Source organism: Pangasianodon hypophthalmus, chromosome 27 (assembly GCF_027358585.1).
Source record: "Pangasianodon hypophthalmus isolate fPanHyp1 chromosome 27, fPanHyp1.pri, whole genome shotgun sequence".
NCBI lineage: Eukaryota > Metazoa > Chordata > Actinopteri > Siluriformes > Pangasiidae > Pangasianodon > Pangasianodon hypophthalmus.
The window spans coordinates 16697066-16717326 of NC_069736.1; the positions used below are offsets into that span (position 1 = coordinate 16697066).

The 20261-nt window shown below is 40.4% G+C and overlaps 1 protein-coding gene across 2 annotated transcripts in view; it reads left to right on the forward strand.

Moving 5' to 3' along the window:
• The window catches only part of ltbp3 (latent transforming growth factor beta binding protein 3), a 49672-nt gene that overhangs the window by 13809 nt on the left and 15602 nt on the right, over positions 1 to 20261 (forward strand). For both annotated transcript variants that reach the window (XM_026921709.3, XM_026921708.3), the window contains exons 2-21: positions 5085 to 5233; positions 6120 to 6243; positions 6373 to 6533; positions 7047 to 7152; positions 10102 to 10188; positions 10599 to 10718; positions 10908 to 11063; positions 11501 to 11611; positions 12245 to 12258; positions 12378 to 12447; positions 12717 to 12803; positions 15016 to 15141; positions 16160 to 16291; positions 16647 to 16775; positions 16859 to 16978; positions 17952 to 18074; positions 18180 to 18302; positions 19237 to 19356; positions 19485 to 19613; positions 19751 to 19921. In XM_026921709.3, coding sequence (XP_026777510.2) covers positions 5085 to 5233; positions 6120 to 6243; positions 6373 to 6533; positions 7047 to 7152; positions 10102 to 10188; positions 10599 to 10718; positions 10908 to 11063; positions 11501 to 11611; positions 12245 to 12258; positions 12378 to 12447; positions 12717 to 12803; positions 15016 to 15141; positions 16160 to 16291; positions 16647 to 16775; positions 16859 to 16978; positions 17952 to 18074; positions 18180 to 18302; positions 19237 to 19356; positions 19485 to 19613; positions 19751 to 19921 — 2358 coding nt within the window. The remainder of the gene's footprint in view (positions 1 to 5084; positions 5234 to 6119; positions 6244 to 6372; positions 6534 to 7046; positions 7153 to 10101; positions 10189 to 10598; positions 10719 to 10907; positions 11064 to 11500; positions 11612 to 12244; positions 12259 to 12377; positions 12448 to 12716; positions 12804 to 15015; positions 15142 to 16159; positions 16292 to 16646; positions 16776 to 16858; positions 16979 to 17951; positions 18075 to 18179; positions 18303 to 19236; positions 19357 to 19484; positions 19614 to 19750; positions 19922 to 20261) is intronic.

Sequence of the window (20261 nt, forward strand, 5' to 3'; positions counted from 1 at the left end):
TAGAAGATTATTTGTGGATTTTCTTGTTTTGCTGATATAAGAAAATGTTGATACATTGATACGTTTACACACACATACTCACACACATTCTCCCAGCAACATAGCGCACACACACTTACACACACTTACATACTCACATTAGTCACACAGGAATCTGATCCTGAATAACACTCGGCTGTGAGATGCTTTGTAAATCCTGGCCCTGATTTTTTTTTTTTTTTTTTTACCTGGCAAGTGTTTTGTGTGTCCACACACACACAGACACACACACACACACACCACACACACACACAGTAGATCTGGGAAATCCATTAGAACATGATTTTGGCTGACGCTGTTAGAAAGCCTCCATCTTCCTCTCAGACATTTTATTACAGACGTGGTCTGGAGTTATAACTACAAGGTACATTGTGATTTTATCGCAGCAACGTCATAATCCCTCTTTGCATCTACATAATAACTGAATTCACACAAATGAACCAGTTCAAAAGTTTACATACGCTTGATTCTTAATACTGTGTGTTGATCACTGACTGTTTTCATGTTTTGTGATAGCTGTTCATGAGGCCCTTGTTTGTCCTGAGCAGTTAAACCGCTCACTGTTCTTCAGAAAAATCCTCCTGCAAATTCTTTGCTTTTCCAGCATCTTCTGCATATTTAACCCCTTTCCAACAGTGGCCATATGATGTTGAGATCCATCTGTTCACACTGAGGACAACTGAGGAACTCATACACAGCTATTACAAAAGGTGCAAACATTCACTGATTCTCAAGAAGGCAACATGAGACATTAAGAGCCAGGGGGGTGTAAACTTTTGAACAGGTTGATTGGTGTAAATTGTTATTAAATTGCATATTATTTCTTCTTCTGGGAAACATATAAATATCTTACGTAGCTTATGAAGGGTAGTACTAAATGAAAAAAATTAAATCTTTAAACAAAATAATAAATTGCAATTGTAATGAAAACATTGTGTGTGTGTGTGTGTGTGTTGGCTTTTTTCCTTGTGAGTTAGTTTGTTCTGACTGGTGGGGCGGAGCCAATTTCAGGGCCGGAAGATTGTGAACAGAAGCCTAAATTGAAAAAAAGGCAATTGCATATTAATATTGCAAATCACAGTATCCAGTGTTTTTCTGAGGTTGTTCTGATATTCTGTGATTACACGTTACAGGTCTCGAACTGGGGGCGGAGCTAATTTCAGGCCCGGAAAAATCGTAAGCCTAAAATGCAAATAAATAAATAAATAAGCCTTGATGAATAGCATGGGAATAATTAATATCACCCCACCACAGTTTTTTTTTCTGAGGTGTTTTTTTGAAATTCAGTGATTATTACAGGTCTAGAACTGGGGCGGAGCTAATTTCAGGGCCAGAAAAATGCAAATAAAAGGCTATGAAAAAAGATTAATTTTATAGTTATTTTACAAGCAGTATCACTGAATTTTTTTTGTTTGTTGCTGTTTTGATTGGAGGCGGGGCTAATTTCAAGGCCAGAAAAATGTGAACAGAAGAAAAAAAAAAAAAAAACTAGATCAGTTGCGTCGTTACACTGTAAACACAGCATCGTGTGTTGTTTTTCTGAGGTATTTTTTAAAATTCTGTGATCATTACAGCTATAGAAAGACTCTGAAACTTTATGGACTGCCCCTTTAATCTCGGAGTGTGACGTGAGATTGCTGCGGTTTGGTATTTATGGACAGTTTGTTCAGTAAAGGGCTGTGGGTAACATTAAATACCGAGGTGTTATTTAACCTGTAGTCTTGGTTTTGTTGTCATAATGTTGACATAAATGTGCCGTAAAATAGCTTTTGTGTGTCTGAGAACCCGTCCACAAAAGCCTGAATGGCCCTCTGTTCCACATATCACTTTCTCCCTCTCTCTCTCTCTCTCTCTCCCCCTCTCTCTCTCATTCTCTCTCTCTCTCTCTCTCTCACGTACATAGTAGGAGAACCGAGTTCAGAACTGGGTCTTTATTTTCTGTTATTTTATCTATCTATCTATCTATCTATCTATCTATCGATTACTTTAAATCTTCATCTTTTCTGTTTCTGTATTCTCTCTTTGTCTTTGTCTCTTTTTTTAGTATTTCTTTATAATATATGATTGTTCTTTTCCCCATCTCTCTCATAGTTCCTTCTCTCTCTCTCTTGCTCTCTCGTTTCTTTTATTCTGTCTCCTTTATTCTTTCATTCTTTGTCTCTATCTAATATCTTCATCTTTCTCTTTCTGTCTATCTATCTATCTATCTTTCTCTCTGTCGTCTCTGCGGTTTCCATTCAGGCATGCAAAATGAGTTATGGAAGGAGGAACACCCAGTTCGGGGAATATGTGTGTGTGTGTGTGTGTGTGTGTGCGAGTGTGAAAGAGAGCGCGTGTCAGAGAGTAATAGACAGACAGACGCTGCTATTTGTAGGGAGAAGAAATCTTTTGATATGTTTTGCTTTAAGGTGTGTGTGTGTGTGTGTGTGTGTGTGTGTGTTTGTGTGTGTGTGTGAGTGTGTGTTTGGGAGAGTATAAAGCTGTAGTTTAGAAAATTGTCTGTCTGTCTGGAACTCAGCAATTAACTCAGCATGCACGCACACACACTCACACAGACATACACACACACACACACACACACACACACACACACGTCTGTAACCTCAATCTCACACGCCGGCATTCTGATCCCTGTCATTACTACACCACTTTCTCGTTGTGACATCACACTGTGGAGCGCTGAATGTTTTTCATACCCACAGATGGAAAAGGGGAGGGGCTTGTAGCATACAGACAGAATCGTCATGGTTACCGAAGGCGATGCTAGATATCATCTGCGACGCCGTTTTACGTCTCGGTCTCGAAACTTCACCTGCTAATGAGCTGTTCATTAAAATAAATACATACAGCGTACAGACGAGAAAAATAGAAAAAGCTACTTTATACTTTTTTTGCACTGTTAAGTAGCTAGCTGCTAGCCTGATTAGCGAATAGTGATGTTTCTGAGACTGTGGCTTTTGGTTTTCACATTGAAAATACTATTAAACTATGAAACTATTACTCTATAGTATGAGATTCAAGACACAGGTTTTCTGTTTTGTTTTCTCCTCCACATTTCTCTGATTCTCCGTATTTCTAATATTACATTATTTTTTTCCCTCTGTTATTCACAAACGAGTGAAACAAACTACTGTTTCACTGGGACTCATTATGTATTTTCACAAATATTCTTAGCCACCTAGCTAATGTGCTAACCTGACAGGATTTCTGAGAGGATTTTTAAGTTACACGTATATAGCTATAATATATGATTGTTTATAATCTTCACTGCTAGCCAGCAACCTAACACATGCTAATCTGATAGGATTCCTGTGAGGATTAAGTCATATTTATAAATAACTTTGACTGCTAATGCTAGTCAACAAGATAACTTGTGGAACCTGACAGGATTTGTGAGAGGATTTTTAAGTCATAGTTGTAAATGTTTATAACATTTACTGCTAATGCTAGTCAGTAAGCTAACATGTGCTAACCTGACAGGATTTGTGTGAGAGTTAAGTCATAGTTATAAATGTCCATAACCTTTACTGCTAATGCTAGTCATCATGCTAACATGCTTATCTAGCAGGATTTGTGAGGAGATTATTAAGTCATATTCAGAAAATTTTCATAATCTTCACTGCTAATGCTAGACAACAAGATAAAATAAGCTAACCTAATGTCATGTGCATAACCATTACTGTTAATGCTAATTAACAAGCTTATGTGCTAACCTGACAGGATTTGTCATGAGATTGTCATATTCATAAATGTTTATACTCTTCACTGCTAATGCTAGTCAGCAAGCTAAACTGAACCTGCGCTAACCTGAGACGATTTTTACATCAAATTCTAATGCTAGTCATCAAGCTCATGTGCTAATCAGGTAGGATTTTTGAATGAATTTAAATGAAAAGTAATTTGTGAGGCGATTGTTAAGTCAAATTCATAAATGTTTATGAATCTTCACTGGTAATGCTAGTTAGCTAGCATAAGAAGCTAACCCAACAGGATATTTCAATAAATGTCTTTGAGAACAGTTATAAAACTAAAGTTTGAAGATCATGTCATTGAGACACGTCCACCAGTGTGCGGTGTGTAGACAGACCCTCTTCTGGACATATTAACGTGTGTGTAAAAGCTTGTGTGAGACAGCCACACATGCGTCATTTAGCCCTGCGCTAATCGTAGTAATTAGTCGCCATGGTAACATATCCACTAGCAGTGCTGACTGAGGTTTTTGAGTGAAGTTTACTAGAGGAAGACGGATGAAACGAGGCCCGTCAGCATGTCTGCTATCGTCGTGTTTATTACCCGTCTGTCTGATTAGCGCTCAAGTGAAGTTTCTCACTCTGGCAGAATGAGAAACAGCAGAATCGCTGTGAAGTTTACTAATAGACACACACACACACACACACACACACACACACACACACACACACTGAGTAGCTCTAACCACGGCGTGGTGAGGCCGCTCTGCTCTGTGACCCATAAATCCGACGCTCAGGGAGTGTGAAGGAAGGTTATGGCTGAGTGAAATGAGGCGTGTGTGTGTGTGTGTGTGTGTGTGTATTACACTCACTTCCTGTTTTCTTCTTCTGTCAGAGTTCATAAAAGTGAATGTGGCTCATGTTGATGATGTCGTCAGATTTGCCTCACCTCCTCTCTGTGTGTGTATATCTGTTTGTCTGTCTTCTTTCTGTCCGTCTGTCTGTCTGTCTGTTTGTCTGTCATCTACTATCGGTCTCTCTGTTTCTCATCTATCTATCTATCTGTCTATCTATCTATCTATCTATCTATCTATCTATCTATCTATCTGTCTGTCTGTCACCTATCTCTCTGTCTCTCTGTATCCTTTCTGTTTATCTGTCTGAAATTCAGCATAGCCATCTGTCCCTCTCTCTCTCTCTCTCTCTCTCTCTCTCTCTCTGTGGCATTGCTTATTTATTCTCAGTGTTTTTACTGGATGTATAGATATATAGATGTAAAAGTATTGGTTGTAAAACATAGGTTGCAACTGCTCTCTCTCTCTCTCTCTCTCTCTCTCTCTCTCTCTCTGTCCGCAGTGGTGTGTCCCCTGACTTGTGTAAATGGAGGTGTGTGTAGTAACCGTACACACTGTCTGTGCCCACCGGGTTTCACAGGCAGACTGTGTCAGTTTCCTCTCCGCACTCAGGCGTCACGCGGCAACAAGCAGCCGGTCTACACGCTACAGGCACGTACGCTCTTACTCTTCTATCACTCTCACTCCTCTATCACTCTCCCTCCTCTCCATCATTCTCAATCCTTTTCATCACTCTCACTCCTTTTCATCACTCTCGCTCTTCTTTATCACTTTCACTCCTCTTCATCAGTCTCCCTCCTCTTCATCACTCTCCATCTTCTCCATCATTCTCCAGCCTCTTTATCACTTTCTCTCCTCTTCTTCACTCTCATTCCTCTTCATCCCTCTCCCTCCTCTTCATCACTGTCACTCCTCTGCATCACTCTCACACAAGAATCAGTGGTTAGATTGCTAGGAATGAATGAATTAGTTCAGTTTGAACTAATGGATCTATAAATAGATGGATAAATATATTACCAGATTAATTTACATAAGTGGATGGATGTATAGGATATATAAGGTTTATGAATGAATGAATGAATAATTGAGATAATATATTCAGAAATGGCTGGATAAATGAATGAGTTGTAAAAGGGGAGATGTATGAAATCATGGTTTTATTGATGAATGAATGAATGAATGAATGAATGAACGAATGAACGAGTGAATGCATTTATGTATTAATTAATTAAAGAGTGGCTTTTAATAATTTACCAAATTGAATCAGGAGAAATATATTACCAAATTGAATTAGTAGATGAATGAATGAAAGGATGAGTGAATGATTGAATGAGTGAATGAATGAATGAATGAATGAATGAACAGAGAATAAAAAAACTTAGAGGATGAACAATTTTTGAATCTTTGGATATGTGCCTGAAATGATTAATGGATGGAAGATTGAATAGACAGATGAAGGGATGAATGGATATATGAATAGATGAATAGACAGATGAAGGGATGAATGCCTGAGTAAACGAGTGCCTGATCCCTGCAGGTGAGGCCAGATGGTCCAGGTCTGTCAGATTCGAGTGGACCAGCCGGACGCCAGCAGCTCACACAGACACACTCAGTGTTCACTCTGCCACTGACACAGGGCACCGGCCACCACTCGTCTGAGGGTAACACACACGCACACTCACACGCACACACACACTCACGCACACACACACACGCACACACACACACTCTTAGCATCCTCATTACTAATGCACTTTGATAAGGACTTTTCCCATGATTCCTCTCCTCAGTACAGTTTAACGTACGCGTCCACCACTCGCCAGACACCTCAGTCGTCATCCAACCTTTCGACCAATCAGAGGCCAAGCTTCCTAAAGGCGTGACCCGCCTTCCTCCACAGACACAAAAGCCAAGGGGGCGGTGCTTTCAGGAGACCACGCCCAAGCAAGCTGTGAGTGACAGAAAATAATAGTGCTCTGATGATGATGATGATGATGATGATGATGATTATGATGTTGATGATGATGACGGATCATGTACATATTCTCTCTCACTTTCTGTCTGTCTCCTTCTCTCTTTTTTTTCCATCTCTCTGTCTCTCTATCTGTCTCTTTTTCTTCATCTCTTTCTCTCTTTCTCTCTGCCTCTCTCTCTCCCTCTGTCTCTCTCTCCATTGCTTGATCTCTCTTTCCCTTTTTGTTCATCTTTCTTTCCCTCTGTCCTTTTTCCTTCTTTCCTTTTCTCTTCCTCTCCACATCCCCCCTCCATCTTCTCTGTTTCTCTCTTTCTATGTCTCTCTCTCCTTCTCTCTCTCTTTCTCTCTCTCGCTCGCGCTCTCTCTCTGTCTGTCTCTTTTATCATTGGCTGTCTCTGTCCCTCTCTCTGTCTCTCCATCTCTTTCTCTTCTCTCTGTCTCTCTCTTCATCTCTCTCTCTCTCTCTCTCTCTCTCTCTCTGTGCTGTAGTGTAGCAGTAACCCTCTCCCTGGCCTGACCAATCAGGAGGACTGCTGTGGCAGCGTGGGAAATTCCTGGGGCCAAAACAAATGTTACAAATGCCCAAAGCTCCCCTGTAAGTCCTGAACTCTGTTGTGGTGTAATTATGACGCTGATGACGATTCACGAGCCCGGGAGTCAGGTACACACAGATTACACGTCCTGGCTCTCGAAAAGTGATACCTTCTGGCCAGGAATTATTTATACCAGTTCCTGATAGACTAGCTTGTTCGGATGATGGACAAACGTTTCGGTTTTTACGAATTAGCAACATGCAGCAAAGAAAAATAAATACAGAACACCGCAATGCAAAACTGTTATACAGCTCTATTAGTAGGATGCTAAGTTAAAAAAAAATCCTTGATTAACTTTTTCACGTGCGATGCGAGGAAAGAAACCCACAGCACATTGCGAAAACGATAGCTAAAGACTTAAAGCCATTTTGTCCAGCGTGTGAGCATGATGTGCTTCAGGAAAGTAAATAAAACGATAGAAAAAGAGCTATATGTTGTTATTTCTCTTTTTTTTAGCTAACGTTAAACTACATTAGCTACATTAGAGCATATTTATCTAAAACAAATCACGGGACTGGCCAATCACACGTGAGCAATGTTAAAAACTGAAACATGATCATGAAACGTCGCTACTATCTTTTTTAGACGTTTGTGTTATATAATCCTTTCATGACACGTTTTGGAAGCTCGGAGCGTGCGATTGTAGTCAGGGCGTTAGGTTTCAGGACGAAGACCAAGAAAAACCCTCTTTTTGGGGTTTTTTTGTGTGCTGATAGTCTTTCTTTCCTGTCTTCACCCACCTCTCTGCCAGATTTCCCTCTTTAAAGCGAGAGCAGACAATAGCGGCTCTGTGGTACACGCCAGGTTATTTTCGCAAAACCAACTTCACTCTGTGTGTAAATGTGTGTGTATGGGAGGGTGTGTGTGTGTAACTGTGTGTGTGTGACTGTGTGTGGGAGGGTGTGTGTGTGTGTGTCATAGTGGCTTCACTCTTTTTTTCCTACGACACGCCCTCAACGTCAGGGCGAGACAAAAGCAAAGGATGGAGGAGAAGCCGCTGGAAAAATGTTCCCTCTCTCTCTCTCTCTCTCTCTCTCTCTTTCCCCCTGAGTCTTGTTTCATTTTTCTCTCTCTCACTCACTTATTCTCTCTCTTTTTTCTCTCTCTCTTCTCAAATCAGAATCAGATTTTTGTTAATATCGAAATAAATACAATCATGAATAGAATTAGCCAACTACATAAAATGCAATCATTATGGAAACGAATAGAATTTATGAAGATGTATACAATTTATCCATATTAATTGAATCATAAGTATAATTGAACTCTTTTGATTCTTTGAATCATAATTATGACAAATAACTAACGAAACCTAATCATGAATAGAACTGAATCCACAAACGAACAGAATTAACAGAACTAAGAAATAGAGTTGAGTCCTTAGAAGTAACCAAATGAAATGAATCAAAAGTATACTTGAATCCTTCTGATTCACTGAATCATAATTATTATGAATAACCAACAATACTTAATCATAAATAGATCTGCAAATTGAATCATAAATAGAATTGAATCTTTATGAATATTCAATTAAATTTCAACACATGTAAAACTGATTCATTGAAATGAACAGAATCATGAATATTATATTACGAATATCATAAATAGAATTGATTCGGTGGATAAATAGAGTTTCTAGAACTAATAGAAATAGAGTTGAGTTCAAGTGAATATGAATCATAAATCAATCATGCTTATGAATATCCGGTAAAATTGGATCTTTCTGATTGATTGAATGGAGTGAAGCGTAATTATTATAAATAACTAATAAAAAATAGCAAATGCAGATTAATAGAATTAACAGAACTAATATAAACTGAACTTATGAATATCCAGCTGAATTGAATCATTGGTCAAATTGAATCCTTTTGATACATTAAAATAGAACTGAATCAGAAATGGTATTAAATATTTATATATTAAAATGAACAGAAGTACAAATAGAATCGAATCTTTAGAAATATCCATCTGAATCGAATCACAGATGCATTTGATTCCTTATGACTATCCAATTAAATGAGTCATAACTAAAAGTGAATCTTTATAACTATCCAAATGAATTGATTTACAACGATCCTTAGATCCTTGAATATTCAAATTCATATGATTTTTCAGACTCAATGGCTATAAACCATCAAATTCAAATAAATTGTAGAAAGATATTACAGTCAGGGAACATCATGTTTTTTTTTTGCAAACAGGAATTCTTTAAAAAAAAAAAAAAAGAGGAGAGGAGAGGAATGTTTGTTCAGAGAAAATAATCCCTGAAGTAAAGAAATGAGAAAGGGGCATTATATCATTGTTTTTCTTTCATCCTGTTGAATCATCTCTTTTCCAGACGCGTCTTGATTTTCCTCTGTTTTACTGGCGTGAAGGAGTGTGTGAGGCGAGGAGGGGAAACTCTGTGCGCTCCTCCGAAACATTCTTCTCATAACTGTCAAGCAGTTCAGCAATGCCTTCTTTCCTTTCTGTCTCTTCTTCTTTCAGCCAATAAAAACTCCATTCTGTTTATTTTATTACTTTCTCTTTTCTTTTCCTCACCAGTTAAACTGATTCTGTTTCCGATTTTTCTTTTCTTTTCGCTGTTCCTCTAACCTCCTTCATCTGTCTTCCTGTTTCTCTTCACTTCTTTTCTTTCAGCTGGATTTTATTGGATGAGTTTTTTCCAGTCATCCAACTAATGCAGTATCTCCGTCTTTCTTCCTCTTTCTCTTTTCTCTTATTCGCTCACTGACTGTATTTTATTTTTTTTTAAATGTTTAAAAAAGAAATGAATTTGGTTAGAAGTTTTTTCTGGAGTTTTTCCTGGCAGGTTTTTCTTTTTCTTTGGAGTTCAAACCCCTTTGATGGGATGAGTTGTTACTAAAACCTTCTCTCTCTCTCTCTCTCTCTCATACACACACACACACACGCACACACACGCACGCACACACACACACACACACACACAGATGCCGGGAAGCCACAGACGATAATCGAGGAATTCGGCTCCACATGCCCTCAAGGTTACAAAAGATTAAACCGAACACACTGCCAAGGTAAAGCTTGTGTGTGTGTGTGTGTGTGTGTGTGTGTGTGTGCTTATTTGTTTCAGTGTCTTTACATCCATTTCACATCACACAATTGAATCCTCATGAATATCAAAATAATAAAAGAACAAATAGAATCAGATTCAAATGAAACATTTGATTCGATTCAAATAGACATATAATTCGTTTCATCCATTAAAATCTATATGAATGTCTAAATAAACTGAATAAACTGAATGGATATTCTAGTAAACTGCGTGGACAAGAAAATCGGACGTTTATCAGAATATTGTGTGTGTGTGTGTGTGTTTGTTTCAGTGTCTTCACTTCCATTTCATGTTACACAGTTGAATCCTTATGCATTTCTAAGTTAATAGAATTGTGTGTACCTGTGTGTGTGTGTGTGTGTGTGTGTGTAGATATTAATGAGTGTATGATGCAGGGGGTTTGTCAGAACGGCGAGTGTTTGAACACACAGGGAAGTTTTCGCTGCACCTGCAAACCTGGATACGTCCTGAAAGACAGAACACGCTGTGTTGGTAAGACACGCACACACACACACACACACACACACACACACACACACACACAGACAGACAGACAAACATATAATGATATGATGATGAACTTGGCTTGTCTTTCCTTCTCTCTCTCTCTCGCTCTCTCTCTCTCGCTGTCTCTCTCTCTGTCTCTCTCTCTCTCTGTCTCTCGCTCTCTCTCTCTCGCAGTGTCGGTGGTGGATCAGGGTCCGTGTTTCCTCATGGTGACGGAGGCGGGTCGTTGTGAACACGCTCTCTCCACCAACCTGTCGCGAGAGATCTGCTGCTGCACGGTGGGCAAAGCCTGGGGCTCCAACTGCGAGAGATGCCCACAGGATGGCACCGGTCAGTGTGTGTGTGTGTGTGTGTGTGTGTGTGTGTGTGTGTGTGTGTGTGTGCGTGTGTGCGTGTCCTTTACAAAACAAAGAAATGAACAAGATATTGAATGCTTTGCTTACAGATGTTCCTTCATTATGTTACGATAAGACAAGGTAATATAAACGATATAAAGACAAAACTATAAATTATCGACAACATTTAAAAGATTATAGAAGCATCAGAGTAGCTAAATAAGCTATTAAGTTCAGAGCACAGGTACACGGTATGGTCATGTGACCTACTAATGCTCAAGCGCAACTTGCGTGGCCACGCCCCCTAAAACAAACTCTTATAATAAAAGACAGAACAATCACACACTCAAATACTTTGGGAATATGGCCCCAGGTTTTGAAAACAATCTGAAAACTCTCTCTCTTTCTCTCCCTCTCTCTTTTTCTCTCCAGCCTCCTTCAGTAAGATCTGTCCTGCAGGAAAGGGAATGTCGTACCTGCACTATCGCAGCACTTTAGCCATCCAGACTGACATCGGGCAGAGCCCGGTCCTACCTCACAAGGGTGAGTCACACACGCACGTATAAATACCCCATCTGAGCAAGCGAGTCCATCTACGTACCTGAATTTTTTTTTTGGAATTCCTTTAGTGGGATTGTGTTTGTTGTGTTTATAGTGTTCAAGTCTTTAGCTAACATTTTGCTGTCCAGACACTAACTTTGCTAATATCATGTGTGTAAAACTGAAGTAAAAAACATTTTAAAAAAGCATAGTTTTGTGTGTTAGCATTAAAGGGACAGTATGTAATGTTTGTAACGTTTTGAGCCCTCTGCTGCCTCTGAGGTGACCTGCAATTCTACGCTCACACATCTGTTCTATCAAAACTTATTTATGCCTCGAAGGTTTGCTTTAAAGGTAAAGAGGCGGAGTTGAGTAGCTCTGATATGGTTGAGTTGGGGGTGGAGCTTATTTCCGGGTCAGAAAAATATAAACAGAAGTCTAAGATGAAAAAAAGCTAGCCAAATTTACTGCATAGCTGTGATGTGACTCCGCTTTTTTCAGGATATGAATGTTGTGATTATTACAGGTTTATAAGGATGTTTACATTTTTACAGTCTTTTTGGATGTATTGTATGTTCTGGTGTAAAATATGAAAAATTTGATGAAGTTGTTTTTTTTTTCTCTTTTGTGTTACAGAGATCAAACCACCGGTAAGACCATGAATATCAATACATTACACGCAGGAAGTGACACACAGGAAGTAACACACACTAAACATTATGGCTCTCTTTCCTCTTTAATGCCTTACTGTTGTAATTCTCTATAACAGGAAGTGCCTGTCCAGGTGACCACGCCCATGCAGCTCCAGCCAATCAGCACACACGTCCCTCGCGTCCCAGGTGGACACGCTTCTCTCTTTTATTTTGCGTCTGCTTCCTCTCTTTCGTTTTTTTTTTATTATTTTATCTTTATATTACCATTGTCTGTTACTTTTGTTTTCTTTTTGTCTGATTGCTATTAGAAAATAATCCCCCCCCCTTTTTTTTTTAGTGGTAGCAGTAACTCCGCTTCATCACATCACTCTGTCGTTGATTAATTTCCCATAACAGCTCTTTCATTTCTTACTTAATAAGCGCTTTATCAGTTTCTCTCTCTCTCTTTTGTTCAGTCATCATTCCCAGGCCTACGACGCGTCCCATAATCCACATTCCCCGGGAGAAAGAGACTCTGGTGGTGGCGCAGACGCAGGTCTCGCGTGAGTTCCATGGCAACCGCCAATCGCACCACACGTCACGTTATACAGTAGCGAGTGTGACGGGATTCAGTTATTCGTTAGCTGCATTAACCTGGTAGCTTCAGCACAAAACTAAACAAACGAACATGGCCAGAGAAACAAACACTTCACGCCTAAATTTTTTTTAAGTGGAAAATTTTAGCTAGTTTTATACAACTGACATTAGCTAGCATGAAAGATATCTGCTTTTTAACCTGTTAGACATCGCATAGTGACAATAAAGGCCAGAAAATCACTGTGTTTATCTGTTACCATTCACAAGTGGTCTGAATTCGTTTGCCGAAAAGGTTGCCGTATTTGAATCAGAGCAAATTTAATACTTCTGGTTTGCTGGTTATTTGGTTTGATTTCAAACTGCAAATAATTAAACGAGCCAGAATGCAAAAAAAAAATATATATAGCGGCGTGTAGCTCGAAAAACATCCAAGTAAAAAACTCATTCATTCATTACAGCGATGGAAAAATGTAAATAAAACGTTACAGAGATCATGAAGTCGACGCCATGTAACTGATTACACAATTAATTATATAAAAAACGTAGTTTAAAATGTTTTGTGTGTCACATCCAGTGTTGTTTTTTTGTTTGTTTTTCGGTACAAATTTCCAGAAAATGTGTTTTTTTTCTGCGGCACTACAGCTCTGTGCTTTGGCTCAGTTAACAGCTAAAGGGGAAAAAAAAAACGACAACAAAAAAAAATGCAACAACCCAAAACACACAACGCGTTTGATTCCCTTTCTGGAGTCGATTCCGAGATGAATCACTTTCTGACTACTGTGGAATTCCTTGGAAGTGAATCCAGCACCCGAGTGTGATTGCTGTGTTCGGACCTGCCTACAGACCCGCACGGAAAGGGAGGACACATCAGGGTTGTGTTCAGAAACACTAAATGCTACGATATGACTCACGGCGAACATTCTTTTATCCAACATCATGAACAAATCAAAACTCGAATCAGTCGGAAATCTTTATCCTCGCTTGTGAATAATGTTTTTGTTTCGGTTCTGTTTGCGAGCTCTGCTCTTGTTCTGTTGTTGCTTACACGTCATTACACATTCCACATGCATCTGGTTAGTCTGTGTATTTAAATTCCAGTGTGCTTGGAAATCTTTCCGTTTCTCTTCTTGTTGTTCTTGTGCGTAAATCGGGGCCTGGCTTCACATGTGTTTGTTCAGTTTCCTCTTGACCCTCCGCCAAGTTTTGATCACGTCTTTGGATCGTGCTGGAATCTTTTGAACGAATCCTCCATCTCGTGTTTGTGATACAGACTCATCACTTGTAGCTGTTTACGTTAAACTTTGCAGTAGCTGCTCAAAAAGATGTTATGCTAGCATTAGCATTAGCATTAGCTCATTAGTGCAGATGGAGGCAATTTGCAGTTCTTTTCTTATATACACCGCTGTTTCGCCTCCGTGATCCCGGACCTCAGCTATCACGCTGGATACGAATAAATTTATTCGTAAATTCTTCGCAAAAGCATTTACACTGTTAATGCGACATTCATGAAAATCCAGTAGTTCGTAAAAATGTTTCATATCTTACAGTCACTCCTGAGTTAAAATGTAAATTTATCGTAAGGAGACTCACTAATATGAACCGCGATCGATCGGGTTCAAATCATATAATTTACGATGAGTTACTGCGATTTTATATATGGACTGCGCTGTCGAGTTAAAATCATTTATTAATTTCAGTTACACACCAGTTTAATGAAACAAAGCAATTCCAGAGCAAATCCATAAATTAAGACAAATAAGACTAGCCTTTCAATTAGGACAAAAGTAATGGCACCCTATTAAAGGATGAAGAGTTAGTATGTGTCTATAGTAGAAGATTTAGCCGCCATTTTGTTGTTTTCAGCTCTTTGTGAGCTTTGCCTTTTATGGAGTTTTGTAGGCGTGGCTGAATGTAAATGCTTGGTGTTTATCAACATACGCACTGAGAAAGTCAGCGTTAATGAAACGGCAATTTTTTTTGTTCAATTTGACCTCCAGGAACATTTACACACAATTTTATTAAAAGATTTGTACATTTATTTATTTTCATTTATTTATTTTCTTGCAAACCATCATCTATGCACTTACTTTTTTCATGCAGGGTTTTGCAAAATACTGAGTAAGGTCTATTTTTGGTTTATGCTGTGTGTGTGTGTGTGTGTGTGCGTGTGTGTTACAGAGGTAGACGAGTGCAAACTCAACAGGAACATCTGTGGTCATGGAGAGTGTATAAACACACATAACGGCTTCACGTGTCAGTGCAAGGCTGGATACCGTCCTCACACCCAAAGGAAGAGCTGCGTAGGTGAGTATACACACACACACACACACACACACACACAAACATTCTGATTGGTTGACAACACACACTCATGTGTACATGAGAAATACCATAACATCTAGACTATAATTCACTCCAAAGGATGTCTGTCTGTTCATCTGTCTGTTCATCTGTCTGTTCATCTGTCTGTCTGTTCATCTGCCTGTCTGTTCATCTGCCTGTCTGTTCATCTGTCTGTCTGTTCATCTGTCTTTTCATCTGTCTGTTCATCTGTCTCCCTGTTTATTCGTCTGTCTGTCTGTTCATTTGTCTGTGGCTCTGTCTGTCTGTTAATCTGTCTGTCTGTTCATCTGTCTCTCTCTGTCTATTCTTCTGTCTGTCTGTTAATCTGTCTGTCTGTTCATCTGTCTGTTCATCTGTCTGTCTTTTCATCTGTCTGTTCATCTGTCTGTCTGTTCATCTGTTTGTCTGTTCATCTGTCTCCCTGTTTATCCGTCTGTCTGTCTGTTCATTTGTCTCTTCACCTATCTCTCTGTTCATCTGTCTGTCTGTTCATGTGTCTGTGGCTCTGTCTGTCTGTTAATCTGTCTGTCTGTTCATCTGTCTCTCTCTGTCTGTTCTTCTGTCTGTCTGTTCATGTATCTGTTTGTTCATCTGTCTGTCTCTGTCTGTTTATCTGTCTGCCTGTTAATGTCTGTCTGTTCATGTGTCTGTGGCTCTGTCTGTCTGTTCATCTGTCTGTCTGTTCATCTGTCTGCCTGTCCATGTAACTCTCTATCTCTTCATCTGTCTGTCTGTTCATCTGTTTGTTTGTTCATCTGTTTGTTTGTTCCACTGTCTGTCTATTTGTCTTGTGTCTGTGGATTTGTCTGTGGATTTGTCTGTTCATCTGTCTGTCTGTTCTCATCTGATGTCTCTGTTGGTCTGATTATCTGCCTGTTTATCTGTGTGTGTTTGTGGATTTGTCTATCCATATGTCAAAATATTTTTATTTTATTGTGTGTGTTCACGTGTGTGTTTGTGTGTGTGTGTGTGTGTGTAGATGAGAACGAGTGTGACTGGGAGCCGTGTGGTCCCGGCCGTGGCACCTGCATCAACACCGTCGGCTCCTACCGCTGCAACTGTCACCCCGGCAACCAGCTGATAGGACATCACGTGAAACCGCGCTGTGTGGGTGCGTGACGCCTGAGCAGCTGCTTCCTGCTCTGTAACCATTCATATGCTGACCTTTCCTGTGAGGAGACATTTATTTAACATTTATGGAAGGAGTCTCCAGTGTCAGCACTTTTCCCCAACGTTAGCTGTAACTGTAAATGGATAAAACGTACATCATTGTTTAGTTAATAAAAATTGTTAGCGTTGCCAAACTGCAGTGGTGGAAGTGCAATAAAACACTCTGGGATTTATGGGAAAACAATAAACTTCACATCGAGCCACATCACACCACTCTGTTGTTGATTATTTTTCTGTTACAGCGTACCACGGAGTGTATTTTCCTTACGAAGTCGTTCTTTTTTTGCTGGTTTCAGATATAAACGAGTGCTCTACACCAGATATCTGCGGGAGTGGTGGACAATGTGTGAACCTGCCCGGCTCGTATAAGTGCGAATGCCTGCCTGGTTTCAGGAGCAAGTCACGAAGACAACCTGTGTGTGAAGGTGAGAACACACACGCGCACACACACACACACCTTACATTGCGTATATTCTGCATCCACTCACCTCTCCATCTCTCTCTGTAGATATTAATGAGTGCTTGGACCCCAATTCTTGTCCTGATGCACAGTGTGAGAACACAGTTGGATCGTACGAGTGTATTCCCTGCCAGCCTGGACACAAGGTGCATGGAGGCGTGTGTTACGGTAAGCGCACACACATACACACACACAATTAACTATCGCCCCATGCACCTACGAGACATTTGCATCATTTATGGTGAGTCCAGTAATGATGAAGTGTTCACATTAATGATGTGAGTGTTTCTTGTTAGGAGCCTGCGTAGTGCTCAGGACTTTATTTCCCCCATAGGGACTCTAAAGTCATGATTAAAGCAGGGTCATAACAGTGATGTTCACCTGGGGAACTCAGATTTACAGCACACACACACACACACACACACACATATGACGCACACACAGATGTTGTGTAAGTGAAAAAGATTTTTTTCTTTAAAAATATTAGCAAGCAAAAAGGAGAAACCAAATTAGCATCAGACTCAGCAATGAACACTTCAACACTTGCATGTTTGTTATAAATGTGTGTGTGCGTGTGTGTGTGTGTTGTAAATCTGAGATTATTTACACATGATTTAAAGAGCATAACTAATGTGGACCGATCCATGTATTTTGGAATTTTTTCCTTTTCTGCTTTCTTTCCTTTCACACACACACACACACACACACACACGCGCAGACACACACGCACACGCACACACACACACACCCACAGAGCTCCATAAATCCTTTCACATTCTGTCCTCAAGCTCCTCCCATTCTACATCTTTCAAGCTATCTCACCTTGCATCCTCAAGCTCCACCTACAGTTTATCATCAAGCCCCTCCCACATTGTGTCCTTCAGCTCCTCTCACATTGTATCCACAAGTTCCGAATACTCTCTATATATCTTACACTCCTCCCACTCCTTTTTTCTCTCAAACTGTCTTACCCTGTATCCTCAAGCACCACCAAAAGTGTATCAAACTCCTCCCACATTGTTGTCAAGCTCCTCCCACTGTATTTCTCTCAAACTTTCTAATCTAAAGTGTACCATCAAGCTCTTTGCGCTATGTATATCTCAAGCTCCTCCCACTCTATTTCTCTGTAACACACACACAGATGTGAACGAGTGTCAGAAGAGAGGAGTGTGTGTGAACGGCCGGTGTGAGAACTTACCCGGGACGTACCGGTGTCTGTGTAACGAGGGCTTTCTGCCTGAGGCTGACAGCAAGGGCTGCCGGGGTGAGCAGCTTTCCTCTAGTTAACACTTTAGCGGACATTTATACCAGTTACAAGCACTATGCTCTAATTGTGTGTGTGTGTGTGTGTGTGTGTGTGTGTGTTCAGATATTAATGAGTGCCAGGACACCCGACTGTGTGCGAATGGGCACTGCATAAACACAGAAGGCTCGTTTCAGTGCCAGTGTTACCCTGGATACCAGCCGACACAGGAGGGCAGCCACTGTGAGGGTGAGGACAGCTAGCATGCTAACACACACACACACATACACACACACACGCACACACTGTGACAGGATGGAAAGGACTGGGATGGGATAGGATGGAATTAAATAAAGTGTGATGGGATAGCATGGAAAGGAATGAGATTAAATATGATGGAGAGGAAAGGAATGGGATGGGATAGGATGATAAGGAATGGGATGAGATAGGGTAGGATGAAAAGGAATGTAATGGGATGGGATGATAAGGAATGGGATGAGATAGGGTAGGATGAAAAGGAATGTAATGGGATGGGATTGGATGGAAAGGTATGGGATGGGATTGGATGGAATGGGATTGGCTAGAAAGGAATAGGATTGGATGAAAAGGAAAGGAAAGGAATGGGATGGGATAGGATAAAAAAGAATAGAATTGGAAGGAATAGGATGATAAGGAAAAGAATGGGTTAGGATAGAAAGAAATTGAATGGGACAGGATAGAAAAGAAAAGAATGCGATAGGATAGAAAGGAATTCGACAGGAAAGGAAGAAATGGGATGGGAAAAGATGGAATGGGGTTTGGTGGAAAGGACTGGAATGAAATGGGAGAGGATGGAAAGGAATTAGGACAGAATTAAATAGATTCGGTTGGTATATGATGGAAAAGAAAGGAATGGGATAGATTGAAAGGAATGCACTAAAATGGAATTTTAGTCAATGGAAATGGAATGGGATGGGATATGATGGAAAGGATTGAGGATGGAAGGATAAATAGAGTTGCCTGGGGTAAGATGGAACAGAAAGGAAGAGGAAGAGAAAGGATGGAACGGAATAAGCTAAAAATGGAAATGGTCAGGATTGGAATGGAAGGGATGGGAACAGAGTTTGTCTCTCTTCTGTCTTCCGGAAAGGTCTGAAAGATGAGAGGAAGTGAGACGAGTGATTTCTGATTCATTCCTCCTCAGATATAAACGAGTGTGAGCGTGCGTCGAACTGCCAGAGGGGGCGATGCATCAACACCATGGGCTCCTACCGCTGCGAGTGCCAGAAAGGATACATGCTGGTTAACGGACGCAGATGCCAAGGTGCTCACACACACACACACACACACACACACAGCAGAGTATGATTGTATACATTAACACTCTTGTTTGGCTTGCACACAGAACAAAGGCGAACTCATTTTCTCTTTCTCTCTTTATCCATCTTTCAGACATAGACGAGTGTGAGGTGGATAGAAGTCTGTGCCAACCCCATGGAGTGTGTGAGAACAGGCAGGGAGGATATGTGTGTGTGTGTGACGAGGGCTTTATTCTGTCCGAGGACAAGCACAGCTGTGAGGGTATGTGTGTGTGAGCATGTGTGTGTGTGTGTTTGTGTGTCTGGTGGGTAACAGGATTTTTTTTGGTATCTATAACAAATGTGTGTGTATCTGTGTGATGTGTGTGTGTGTGTGTGTGTGTGTGTTTTCCCCTGCAGAGGTGGTGCAGGATGTGGACAGTAAGAAGGAGTGTTACCTGAACCTGGATGACACGGTGTTCTGCGACAGCGTTCTAGCCACCAACGTGACGAAGCAGGAGTGCTGCTGCTCAGTGGGAGTGGGCTGGGGGGATCACTGTGAGATTTACCCCTGCCCCGTCTATCACTCCGGTACACACACACACACACGCACACACACACACACGCAAGGGATTCCTTCAGGACTCACATAAATGCACATTGTCATAAATCAAACAGCAGGAATGTAGATAGTTAGCAGCTGGATTTGCAACCACTGACCTCTGTAACTGTAAAAACAGATTTATTTCATGACCATAATAACACTGTGTGAATATTAACCACATTATTTAAATGTGTACAGTAGCATTTTGTGTTTATTGGCACCATAGAGCTTTTTATTCCTGAACTTTCCAGCCACAGAACACAATTTCTTCTAAAGGGACATTTTGACCTACTGGTTTTTGAGGTATGGAGATTGGAACAAATCTAT